The 13,706-nt window shown below is 42.1% G+C and overlaps 1 protein-coding gene across 1 annotated transcript in view; it reads left to right on the top strand.

The window, feature by feature from the left end:
- Positions 1-1,147: 1,147 nt before the first annotated feature.
- Positions 1,148-13,706, top strand: part of FGD4 (FYVE, RhoGEF and PH domain containing 4) — a 311,611-nt gene continuing 299,052 nt past the window's right edge. The window contains exon 1 of the mRNA XM_042781285.1: positions 1,148-1,310. Within this exon, the coding sequence (XP_042637219.1) occupies positions 1,148-1,310 (163 nt within the window). The remainder of the gene's footprint in view (positions 1,311-13,706) is intronic.

Here is a 13,706-nt window from a genome sequence, read left to right as displayed (position 1 = left end):
TAAAGGCAATCTAGGGTCATCACAGAAGAAAGTCCTGACAATCTGCTTCCATAAAGATTATAGACAAGAAAACTCTATGGAGCAGTCCTGCGCTGTAAAGCATGGGGTTTCAATGAGTCAGAATCAACTGAGGGAACCAGGTTTAAAGAGCATTACTAATTTTAAGTCCTGTAAGAGTTCATGGTGATGGAAGGTCTGAGAGTTTTCTGGAACTCTCTGGATTTTCAGTTCCACTTCTCCTCCTCTTCCACACACACCTTCGCAGTTCTCTGGACAGGTGTTCCTGGTAAAATGCTTTGTTCCTGTGGGAAAAGGAGAGATTGTGGTGCAGAGAGACTCTAGTGGGGAGTTTAGCTTTGCATGGCTGTGTGATCCACTATACCTTCCACGCCTTGCTTTCTTAAATACTTAAGTCATCGAGTAATTCTGGGGCATAAATGAGATTATTATTAAGAGCTCAACACAGGCTACAGACACATACGTGACCCTCAGCGTGTGGGTCTGCGAACCGAAAGCATTCTAGTCAGAGTATAGAGTCGTTTTTTTTTCTTTCTTTCGTAATCCAGTTGGTGGCGCGCAGGTGAGCCTGGTTAAACGACCCAACACCCAGATGTACAGCCGCAGGTGCGTTTCCGCGCCATTTCCCTCTACCAATAGGCTTACGCCGGCGCCCGCGGGGCGGGGCCGCGCGGAGTGAATGGCTCGTGGACCCCGCCCTGAGCGCAGTGCAGGGCTCGGCACAGCGCGTCCTTGGCTGTTTCCCAAACCCGAGAAGGAGGAGGCGGAGGTGGCTGCGCAAACAGACTGAAATCTTCGGCGCCCTTCTCGTTCCGCCCTCGGGGGCTTGCGGAGGAGGAAAGAGAGGGTGGAGACAGCCTCGGCCCGCTGCTGCAGTAGCACCATTAGGAGAGTGCGGCTGCCGCTGACGACTTCGGAGCCAAACTCTCTGTTGTCCCGAAGCGTCCCGGGAAGAAAGGAGCATAAGAAGCAGCAGGCAAGGAGACGCCGGAGCGCGGAGTCCCTCTCCGGAGTCGCCCAAGGACTGGACATGCAGGCAACACCCCCCGGGGTCCGATCACCGCCAAGGAACCCGCCGAGCGTGCATTTGAGCATGACCGAGGACCCGGCCGCGAGGAAATCGGGTGCGATGAGCGTTGAGGCCGGCTACAACTTCAGGCAGATGGCGATCCGGAAGAAGTCCAACTTCTACCTGCCGCTTGGGACCCCCCGGCCCTGGGGCAGGCCCTCTTCTTACCTGGGACAGGGCGAGACGGCCACCTTCAGGGTGAAGGCTCCTGCAGGCGCCACAGGTAAGCGAAATGCGGGGGCAGGGAAGCACCGTCGCTGGTGAGGCGCGCGCTGACCGCCCTGCAGGTGTGCCCCTTACAGCAATTGCGCAGGGAATATGCTGGGAATACTACTTTCGAGCGCACGCAGTGCCACCTGTCTGTTTACCCGTTTTATCCCTTCCTCCAAAGGACCTTGGGTAGGAACACTCCCAGCCCTGAACTTCTCAGAGAATTCCGAAAGTAAAGATATCTAGTGCCATGGAGTGGATTCCGACTCATAACAACCTTTTATGGAAGTAAATATAGAATTCTTAAAAAAAAAAAAAAAAAAAAAGTTACGAATTAAGGCCCATTTTCTCCATACTGAACTTTAAGTTTTCTTGCTAAATTCCTGGAGCTCTGGTGGCCTAGAGCCTAAGGCAGCTCACTGCTAGCTCGAAGGCTGGCGGTTCAAACCCACCAGCCACTCCTTGGAAGGAAGATTGGGCAACTACTTCCCTAGAGATACTGCCTCGGAAACCCAAGCAGAGGTCACTGTGAGTCGAAATCCATTTCACGGCAGGGAGTTTTGGGGTTTTTTGGTGCTAAATTCCTGATTTCGGCAGAACTTGTAAAGAACTGTTACAGTGAGTGGGAGGAGGCTGCTCTCCACCTTGTTCCGGCACCCTCGCTGTTGAATGGCCTCGGACAAGCTGTCCTTCCTAGTGCACTTGATTTTCCCTTTTCAAAGAGACGCATGACTTCAACCCGAGTGTGAAAAGCTGCAGGTTTCTCATGAGAAAACACTTCCCTAATAAAAGGATATCGAATTTTTATTGCTGCTTTCACGATGATAAATTCAAATACCAGCAATTATGTATTTTGAGTTCTGAATTCTCATCGAAGCTTAGTATTGGGAGAAATCCTCAGGACGATCTATTTAACCTTACGTCTTCCTCTTCACCTTGTAAATGAGTTGTGTTTTCCTGAGGCGGAGCTTGAAATTACCTAGAACTCAATAGGGATTTTTTTTCCTCTTGATTTACGAAGCATTTTGTTGTTGTTTTTTAAACCCGTTCCTCCGTTTTTAATGCTCAGTTAAACGGTAACCAGAGGAATTGTATGTAGACCAGCTCAGATAAGACAAAACTGTTCATTTACCATTTCATACATTTGTAATGATTTTACGAAGCTGTCATGATGGTTTAAATGAGTATGAAAGCTTTAAAATTTCCCTTCAAGTTGTAGGGGGCATGGAACAGAAAACATAATGAATGGATGATGATTTTACAAAATCACAGCAATAGCCATATTAGATGAGGGCAGAAACTGTGTAAGAAAATAAGTAAACAACCGGACTACAGCGCTTTAGGTCTCGGTTTTCTCATTTGCAAAGTGAGGACACAGGTGAAATGATCTCTGAATTCTTTCCCAGATTTGGTGTGATTCCTTCCAAAATGAAGTAGAGAAGAGCCTTCCCATTTCGGGGGAGAATGTTTTCATCCTTATCAAGTGAAAATACTTTGTTTCAAAATTATTGATGATTTGTGTTTCAAAGTATTGCATTTATGACCCAGATTCTTAATCATTAGGCGCCCTGGTGGTGCAGTGGTTAAGCACTCAGCTGCTAATGGAATGGTCAGTGTCGTGAACCCACTCGCAGGAGAAAGATTTCGGCATTCTGTGTCCATAAAGATTACAGCCTCCGAAACCCTCTGGGCAGTTACTCTGTATCCTGTAGGGTCTCTGTGAGTCAGAATCAAAGCAATGGCAAACAAGTTTTCTTAAGCATTACTACTTTCAAATTGAGGGTAATGGACTCCAAATTCTTTGCATCATCTTTTTTTTTTTTTTTTAACAAGTCAAGCTGGTTAATCTTTCACTTAACACATTATGACACTACATGAAAATTACAACTGCACCTTCCTCCCTTACACTGATGACATTGGTTTGATTTGTTGAAAGTAATTGTTGTCAATTTCTTTCTATGCTCAGCAGAGGAAGATCCAAAAAACCAAACCCATTGCTATCCAGTCGATCCCCTCATAGTGACCCCCATTGGGTTTCTTAGCTGGTAAATCTTTACAGAAGTAGATTGCCCAGTCTTGCTTCCTCAGAGTGACTGGTGGGTTTGAACCACCAACCTTCTGGTTAGCAGTTAGATGTCTTTGTCATTGTGATACCAGAGCTCCTTGCCTGGACCATGGAGGCTCTGAAATATGAAAGTATGTTTTCACTTGCTGAATGATCCCTGACAGCTGGCAATGGAAACTACAAGGGTTAGTAGAAAATGTTCAGTGGGACCTCCTTCAAGTAGTGCCCAGGGCACATACCTTATCTACCATACCTTGGTTACACTTCTGGCTGAAGGTCGGAATGACTGGGAGTATCTGCAGTGAAAGTTGTCCCAAGCACAGGCCTGGGTTGGGGAGCCTGTTCTGAGATGAGGGCAGCAGCAGATATCCTTCCTCAGCCGACTGCAGTGCTCAGGCCTTTCCTCCTATGAGCCATTGCTTCTTTATCTCTGTTAATGGATAGATAAGCTGTACCCTTAGTGTTTTACTGTTTTGACTCATGCATAAATGCATCTTGATATCAAGTTCTTTGAATAGTTGTGTGAGGATATCCATAAGATAAATTCCTAGAAATGGAATTGCCAGATTAAAGGAACAGCCTGTTTTAAATTACCTTTGAGTCAATTCTGACTCTTACTGATCCTATAGGGCAGAGTAGAACTGCCCCTTAGCGTTTCCAAGGCTGTAAATCTTTATGGAACCAGACTGCCACACCTTTCTCCTGCAGAACGGCTGGTGGGTTTGAACTGCTGACCTTTTGGTTAGCAGCTAAACTGAGTGCTTACCTACTGTGCCATCGGGACCCCTTATTTAAAATCATCCTGGGTTAATTTCAGGCTCTTTGATTAGGTTAACAAAAGATTAACTAGTGACCCCTAAGAAGTAGAGGAGTAGTAAGGTTGTTCCAGTCTATAAATCATTTCTACAAGGCAGCTGTGTTTGTAGAAGGAAGATTACTTTTTTCCTATTTTTTTTTCCTAATTCAAAGAACAGTCAAAAAAACTTTTTTTAAAATTAAAACACCTTTGAAGGACTGTTACATTGTCTTGATATTGTTCACTGTCTTAAGCACTTAAGTTCTTGATGTCTGTTGTTTTCAGAGTTGAAAAGTAATTACTGCATTTTGCTAGGTAAAATTGATCCTTCTCCTATAATATAATCTGTAGTATCTGTGGGAGAATGATTCATCAGCTACTAGGGAACAATGTGTATTTAATTTTTAGAAAGTGCTTCCTTCTTTGAATCAATTCTGCCTCCCTACTTAGGCTCACCAAACTATGTATTATTATAGAAGTGGAGTCCTCCTCCCATCACAAAGTGAATCAGGTGTAAATTAAATGCCGAGTAAATTCCAGCTCCTGAAAACCTCAACATTTTAACTTAGTGCAAAGTGAATATTACTCAACTGATATGTTGTTTTCCCTATTCAAAAAAGAGAAGGAACAGAAACTGAGAGGTCAAGAACTTGTCAAAGAATTGAATTGAATGATGTGGATCATATTCTGTGGTTACCAAAGCCACTGTATTTCGATTTCCCTGCATTTTGACCAAAAAAAAAAAAAAAATAATGAAAATAAAACCTTTCCGCTGCATCTTCCATATATACAAAAATGTGAAGTTACCCATCAAGATGAAGCAGAGAGGTAAGGTAATTAAGGCAGAGAATTTGGGATCATATAGCACCCAAGTTCCTAGACAGAAATATTACTAACTGTGCATATTGTAACAAATTCCTCAATTTCTCATTTTCTTCATCTGGACAACGGAGATAATAGTACTTTAAAAGACAGTTGGGAGAAGTGTGTGGATTATATAGGAAGATGTCTGACAAAAAACAAGCACTCAATAAATGCTAGATAATATCATAGCAAGGAATTTTCATTCGTTCCCGTGTCCCCAGGGCATAAGGAGCTCTGGTGGCATAGTGAAATTCTTTTCTACATGAATTTGCTGAAAAATTGACTGAAAAAGGATTCAAACATGATGCATTTAACTTTATGGATATGATAGTGGTGTGAGATTCAGTAGGCTTTCACAGGAGCTTACGAATCTATATTTTTAAAAAGTAATTTTGATGATCTGCCTGATTTCCATATGCCATTCTACTGGCTGCATCAGAATTACTTAGAGGGCTAATTAAAAATCCCCAGGCCTTGTTCCAGACATATTGATTCAGAATCTCCAGTGGCAGGGTGAGAGAAGCTGTATTTTTAACAAGCACCCCAGCTGGTGGTGATTTGCGATCAAACTACTGTATGTTCCCAAACCTGGGTAAAATCTGTCTTTGGTCTTGAGCAAACCCACCAGCATCTCCGCAGGAGCAGTCTTCTGCTGTAAAGATTACAGCTTTGGAAACCCTGTGGGGCAGTTCTGCTTTGTCCTATAGGGTCGCTGCGTGTTGGAATCATTTGGAAGGGAGTGGCTTTTGGTCTTGAACACAGGCAACCAAAATTTGACTGAGCAAGGCACTTAAGACTTTAATTAACTTAACACTTCACCTGGGTCCTTACTACTTTTTGGCATAATTTTTGCCCATTTCTAGTTGATTTCTCGTTGCACATTTTACCTCTGTTGTAGCTTGTTTCTACTTTTTCCTGTCTCTCAACCTCACCCTTAATATAATTTAAGAGAGAGATCTTAATTTATATTGTTACACAAATTATACTGGGGGCATTTGTAGTTGAGTAGTACATTCTTGCCTTCCATGTAGGATACTCAGGTTCAATTCTTGGCCAATGTGCCTCATTCCAGCCACCACCTATCTATCTGTTATAGGAGGCTTACGTATTGCTATGATGCAGAGCAGATTTCAGTGGCACTTCCAGACTAAAACTAGGAAGAAAAGTCTGGCCATCTGCTTTTAAAAATCAGCCAGCGCAAACCCGGGGGATGACAACAGTTTGATCTGCAGTTGATCATGAGGATAGCATAGGATCAGGCAGTTTTTTGTTATATTGTGCATGGGGTCGGGAACTTGATGGTAACTATAAGAGGAACAACTGCTATCTGTTAGTTACCTGCCATCCAGTGAGCCACCAGTACTTACCTGTTCCCCTTCATTGAGCTATGGTGGCCATTGCTTTATTTCAGGCAACTTGTCTCACCAGCAAGGAGCTCTGGTGGTGCAGTGATTTAGTGCTTGTCTGTTAACTGAAAGGTCGGTGGTTCAAACCCACCAGCTTCTCCTCATGAGAAAGGTGCGACAGTCTGTTTCCATAAAGATTTATAGCCTTGCATATGAGCGAACATTTCCATTAGGTAGATATACTCCTTGGAGAGATCAATCATGGGAGAATAGAAGGGCTGTGTATGCACAGGGCGACAGCTGGGGGTGGGAGACAGGAGTGCATGGGAGCGAAGGATATAGGGAAGAGGTAACTGAGAAGGGAGTGGGAGGGGAGCTGTTGCATTGTGGGAAATTGCAGTCAATGTCATGAGACAAAGTGTGAACTGCTTTATATAAGGAAGATGAATTTGCTCTGTAAAGTTTCACCCAAATCACAAAAAAATTTACAAAAAGATTTACAGTCTTGAAGTCCTATGGGGGCAGTTCTGCTGTGTTCTATTGGGTCACTTGAGTTGGAATCGACTTGATGGCAAGAGGTTTGGTTTTGGTTTTTCGTCACCAGCAATGTTGCTGTCCACGCTACGTTAACTTTATTAAATCTGGATGTGAGTAATGTCTTTCCCATGGTCCAAAATCTTCCACAGCATCCCTATTATTGATACCTATAATGAGATACTCTCTATTCAAAGTTCATCAACTTAGTGACTATTGGTTATTTTATTCAACTAAATTTTTCCAGTAACCCCTCACAAAGTATAGAGGTGTACCTTTTAGTATTCACACCAATGTTTAGTCTTATTTTAACTGTTAAAAGCTGGACCATTCATGTATTTACTTTGAATACATCATCAGGAAAGACCAATCACTAGAGAAAGACATGTTTGATAAAGTAGAGAGTCAGTGAAAATGAGAGAAACCCTCAGTGAGATGGAGTGACAAATAACTGCAGCAATAGACTCAAACATGCCAAGGATTGTGAATTGACAGAGCCAGGCAATGTTTTGCTCTGTTATGTATAAGGTTGCCGTAGGTCAGAGCTAACTTGAAAGCAGCTCACAACAATGGTCATGCACTGATCACAGTTCAGGAGGCGTATGTGTTTTCAGGAATACATTTAGAATCATTTGCAGGACATTGTCTAGAATTAGTCATCTGTTCTCCGTTCACAGTTGGCAGTGTAGGCATTAGTACCAGTGATGTTCTGGAAACCCATAATCAATTTTGTATTATTGTTTCACTTAAGAAGAAATGGACTGAAAACCAACCCAGCTGCTGGGCCCCTTTCACCAGCACACCCATTCACTGAAATTAGACTTCGAAGGTCACCAATTTGCAGCATCTGCAGAAACTAGGGAGCTGCTGCCATTCTAGGACTGCACTGAGCTCTGATGCAGCCTTGCTGCAGGCAAATGCCCAGCTTGCTCTGCAAGACTGGGTTTGTTCCCTGAGGCCTCAGGCAGGATTTTATTTTAGGCCACATGCTGGCAGTAGTCTTAAAAAGTGCAATTATTTTTTTTACAGTCAGTGTATTTCTGTTTTTTAAAACATATGCCAGTGGGTATATTTAGGAGGTGAAAAGTCAGCATGTAGAACCAAATAAGTTACAAGATATCCCACCTGAAGAATACTAAGGGGGCATTGTTCATAATTATAAGGCAATGGAGTTTAATGCATGGAAGTTAGCAAGCTAGCTTATAGTCAAATTCTGTTAAAAATAATGATTTAAAACCTTGAATGCAAAAATAAAAAAAGTTCTTTGCTACCTCTGCAGAAAGTTGATTAACATGTAGCATTTTTTCCTAAATCATGTTAACATTTGTTATTGTTTGGTGCTGTGGAGTCCTCTGATTCATAGCGACCCTGTGGCAACATAAACACTGCCCACTCCTGTGCCAGCCTCACAATCCTTGCTATCCCTGAGCCCATCATTGCAGCCACTGTGTTGATCCATCTCACTGAGGGTCTCTCCCTTTTCACTGACCCTACACTTTACCAAGCATGATATCATTCTTCAGGGAATGACCTCTTCTGACAAGATGACCAAAGCAGGTGAGAGGACGTCTGGCCATTCTTGCTGCCAAGGAGCGTTCTGGCTGCACTTCTTCCAGGGCAGATTTGTTAGTTCTTCTGTCAGTCCATAGTACTTTCAGTATTCTTCACTAACGCCACAACTCAAAAGCATCAACTCTTCTTCGGTCTTCCTTACTCATTGTCCAGCTCTCACATGCATATGAGGGTATTGAAAATACCATGGCTTGGGTTAGGTGCAAATTAGTTTTTGAGGATACATCTTTGCTCTATTGCACTTGAAAGAGATCTTTTGCAGCATATTTGTCCAGCGTAATACGTCATTAGCATGATGACTTACCAGTATGGTAAGTGGTGATGGGAATATAAACTCCTTGACCTTAAGTAACTCTGATCCTAGAAGAGGAAATAGATGTATAATAAACAACCAGAGGATAAAAAGTTTTGGTTATAAGTGAAATGACCAGAATGGTTGTCATGCAGCAGATGGCACACTTTTGACTGTGTTACCTCAGCTTTAGAGAAGATTGTACATCTGATCTGGCCTTCATGGTCACTCTGTGCCTGTGTCTGCTGGCTTGTGCATCTGGTTGAAGCAGTGTGCTGCTGATCCAATCCAAGTTGAAAAGCAATTTCACTCCTGAGTTCTATTCAGAGCCCTGAGCCACAGCAGAATCTCTGTGTTCTCTATATCCTATATCCTTTATTACAAAGTTCACCTCCTATGATGCATTTCTATTTAATCCCGCTAAACTAGGGATCTTTTATTCTTTCAACAAATATTTGAATATCTATTGTGGTCCAGGCCTTGTGTGAGGGCCTAGAAATCAAAGTGAGATAAGTATTCTATGGTGAATTAAAGGGAGGGCTATGGAGTTAGACTACCTGGGTTTGAGTCCTTCTCTGTTAGTTGGCTGGATGACTTTGGACAAAACACTTAATCTCATTTTGACTCAGTTTCTTCATGTATAAAATGGGAAAATTAATATTACCCACACCATGGATTTGTTGGGAGAATAAAATGAGTTAATATTCTTAAAAGGCTTATGCCAGTGCCTAAGAGTAGTTACTTTTTTTTTAGTAATTTTGTTAGAAATAGCATGGGTACCATCCTCAGTATAAGACCCTTTTGCCACCTTTTGCTTATTTCTATCACTTGTTTCAGTGTGTGTTGTTGTTGTGTGCCATTGAGTCGGCCCCAACTCATAGCGACCCCTCCTTGGGTTGCTGAGGCAGTATCACTATGGAAGTAGATTGCCCAACCTTCCTTCTGAGGAGTGGCTGGTGGGTTTGAACTGCCAGCCTTCTGGTTAGCAGTCCAGTACCTTAGGCACTATGCTACCAGAGCTCCTGTTTCAGTGTGTAGTGATCTGTTATTTAGAAGGTACCTGACACCAAGTGAGCACAAGTCCCTGCTGAGGTGCAAGCTTTTCTAGACATGTCTTTCCATCCCCTTCCACCGTAGCCTTCCTCTTGCCTCAGTGCCTGCCAAAGCTTTCTTCTGTTGCATCACTTTCAGTCTTTTCTCCTGTATTTGAGCCCCAGTTTGATGTCAGAATACTTCACTAAAGTTTGAATTTCAGCACAGAACCACCCTCTTTCCTGTTCCCTGACTAAAGACTGGCTTTCTCCCAGTAACACTGGTCCCCTGGTGACTTGACAGGCTCATCTCCATGACCAACATATTTCCTGGCCAGCACTAAAGGCCAAGAAATCGGCACTTTTCTTCACTGCGTCAGCCCTACCAGTTTCTACCTCTACAGTCATCCATCACCCCTTATGAGCCCCTCACAGCCCACTCAAGAGGTCAGCAAATATTCAGTGAATGGAAGACCCTCAAACTAGCTTGGTATGTTTTGATGCAACATAAAGAATTTTGTAATAATCAACGCTGTCAGAAAATGGAAATTGGATTCTTCCGGTGAATATGAGTTCCTTCTTAATGAGGATTCTCAAGGAGAGATTTAATGGACTAAACTAAAATATCCCTGTTAATGTAGCAATTTTGATTATTCTTGGCATCCTTTCTGATGCTGCAATGTCTTGGCCTCACCCTATATTGAAAGAAAGTATCAATATAATCATCTGAAAGAAAATATCAATATAATCATCCTACTGGTATGAGTCGGCCGACTCCATGGCACATAACAACAACAACAACAACTGGTATATGTGGGAAATTACTTTCCTTTTTCTAATTAAGTGTGTGTGTGTATCTGTATGCGTGTGTATCTGTGTATATATGTGTGTGTGTGTGTGTACTCTTGCATTTAATATCTTAGTGTAATAAGAAGGGTGTCAGTTACATTGCCCAAAGATGCTGTACAATGTAGAGGAGCTCACAAAACTAGCTACAGAATGGGCAACTGACTGGGGTGCTAATTAGAGTTCCTTTTTAGCCCTTTTGTAGAAAGTGGTAAATAGGCTGAAAACAGTGAAAAGAGAGGGAAAAGAAGGAGTCAGAGGAAGCAAGGAGGAAACTGCCAATGATGGTATTCATTGTTCTGAATTCAGTATGGTGCCCAGACTTCATTTTCATTGAGAACTAATGCCTTTTTCAGGTTTTGGAACTGTGTGTGTTTTGTTAGCCTGGGAGATTTACTTTAGCAACATTCTGCGCAATGGAAAGGTAGAACAAAGAAATGGAAACTAAAGTTATTCACATAACTTCCACCTTTGTTGGACAACTGTCATGTAACTGAGTTGTTAAAGCTTCTTGGTGAGCGAGCAGAGCTGGGGTCAGACACTTCTCTTCTTCATGGTCTTACTGATGTTGATTAGTTTCTGTAAACTTAAAGAAAACTGTATTAGCAACTGCCTGTAGCATTGATGGGAGCTCTGGTGGCATACTGCCTAAGACATTTGGCTGCTAACCAGAAGGCTGGCAGTTCAAATCCACCAGCCACTCCTCAGAGGGAAGGTTGGGCAATCTACTTCCATGGTGATACTGCCCTGGAAACCCAAAGAGGGGTTGCTATGAGTTGGGGATGACTCAACAGCGTGAGTTTGGTTTTTTTTTTAATAGCTTTGATGTATTCAAAACCAAAGATGTACTCAAAAACAAGCCCACTGCTGTTAAGTCCATTCTGACTCATATGAACCATACAGGACAGAGTAGAATGGCCCCATAGGGTTTCTAATCTTTATGGAAGCAGATTGCCACATCTTTCTCCTGTGGGGCAGTTAGTGGGTTCCAATTGCTTACTTTTTGGTTTAGCAGCTAAATGCTTTAACCACTGTACCAGCACTCCTTTACTGATGCATCAAGAGCCCTTATTTCAGAGTATATCCGTTTCTTCAGATCTTTTGTTAATGGCCCATTTCTGGCATATATTTCTGGGTTTCACTGCTATTTATAATTTCTATTTTATCTGTAAAGGAGCCTTTTTGTTCTCTTTCCTTGCTTTGGTTTCAAAGCCAGTTCTTTCACTTTATCAGTTCCTGCAGATGCTGTCATGACTCTTGGAAAACAGGCTTTTTTAGGGACTTTTGGAAAAGATTTATACTTTATATCTGCCTGCTTTTATTTATTCCCAACCTCCCTCAGTAGATTTAGAATATAATTTCCCTTTATCAATGTTTTTCTCCTAATATTTTCTCTTTGGTTATGTGTTACGTGACTCAACCTTTTATTGTAGACCTGAAAAGCTTGACTAATAAAATTCCAGGCATATGAAAACATTCCTTTCAATTTCTAAAAATTAATACTTATTGAGTTCACCTCCTGCAAGTCCTCAATGCACCTTCTCATCTGATTTAAAATTGGAATGCCCCCAATTTCGTATTCCTTTCTGTGCTTTTTCTTCATAACACTTACCAGGATCTAACTCTGTGTTTTATTTATCTTGTTTTATTTTATTCACCTCTTCCCTCCCACAAATACACTAAACTCAATGAGAGCAAGAATTTGTGTCTGTTGTCTTCTCTTGACCAAAGGCTGGGTACATTCAGGATTCCCAGTGTGGAGACTGCCAGCTTTGGGCAAGGGTCTTACTCCAGGGAATGGTCTTTGAGACAGGGAAGGAAGCAGCAAGGTGTTTGTTTGGGGATGGATGTTGGAGGTGAGCATGTAGAGGTGGGTAATAGGCCTTGGCCTTTTGTATCTGAGCATTGATGGCCACAGCAGTGGAGTCACCATCAGCTGCTGTTTTGCTAGGAACAGGTGGAATCTGAGCATGGAATCAAGATGCCTTAAGAATAAAGTAGTGACAGGAGTTGGCATGAGGCCTCCAGTTCATAACGTTGAGAGCTATTTATATTATACAAAAGGGTGAAGAAAGCCCGGTGTGCTCAGACGGGATTTGGTAAATCACCTTAATATGAAGATAAACATTTAAGTTAACATCGTGAGAGCAGTGCCTTTACTTGCTTGTTCCCTGTTGTATCTCCAACCCCTGGAAGAATTCTTGGCTCGGATTACATGTTCAGTAAATACTAATTGAATGAATGAATGAATAGAAGAATGAATGGAGTGAATGAAATCTTGTGTTGAGTGGTACATTTTCAAAGTGCTTGCTTCTTGCCAGCCTGAGTTTACACACAAGCTCTATCACTTCCTGAATTCCTTAATTTTTTTGTTACTCAGTTTCCTTATTTTTCCAGATAGGATTCCTTTAAATAAGTTTCCCTGATAATGTTTAAGAGATGATTCAGTTAAAAATGCATTAACTACACTGAGGGCAAGATTCAGCGGGGCAGAATATAACAAATGTTGGTGGGGATGTGGAGAGACTGGGACGCTCATACGTTGCTGCTGGGACTGTGAAGTGATACAACAACTGTGGAAAACAGTATGGCAATTCCTTAGAAAGCTGGAATTGGAGATACCATTTGACCCAGAAATCCCATTACTGGATATATGTCCTAGAGAGGTGAGAGCCAGGACAGGAACATATATATGCACACCCATGTGCATTGCAGCATTATTTACAATAACAAAAAGATGGAAACAGCCTACGTGCCCATCAGTGGAAGAGTGGATGACCAAACTATGGTACATACACACAGTGGAATGCTATGCAGCAGTAAAGAATAATGTAGAGTCTGCAAAACACCACATAACATGGATGAACTTGGAGGATATTATGTTGAGTGAAATAAGTCAATCACAGAAGGACAAATATAGTATTAGTTCATTATTATAAAATGTCAAGGAAAGGTTTATATATGGAAGGAAACTTTTTTTGTTGGTTTCCACGAGTGAGTGGAGAGGGGAGGGAACACTGGGGAAAAAAAAAAATGCATTGGCCCGTGTCACTTTAGTTTTGT

The sequence above is a fragment of the Orycteropus afer genome, unplaced genomic scaffold (assembly GCF_000298275.1).
Source record: "Orycteropus afer afer isolate SDZICR_OR568_19922 unplaced genomic scaffold, OryAfe1.0 scaffold00100, whole genome shotgun sequence".
Taxonomy (NCBI): domain Eukaryota; kingdom Metazoa; phylum Chordata; class Mammalia; order Tubulidentata; family Orycteropodidae; genus Orycteropus; species Orycteropus afer.
The sequence above is the reverse complement of the archived record's forward strand: the minus strand, read 5'-3'. Positions and strand labels throughout refer to the sequence as shown.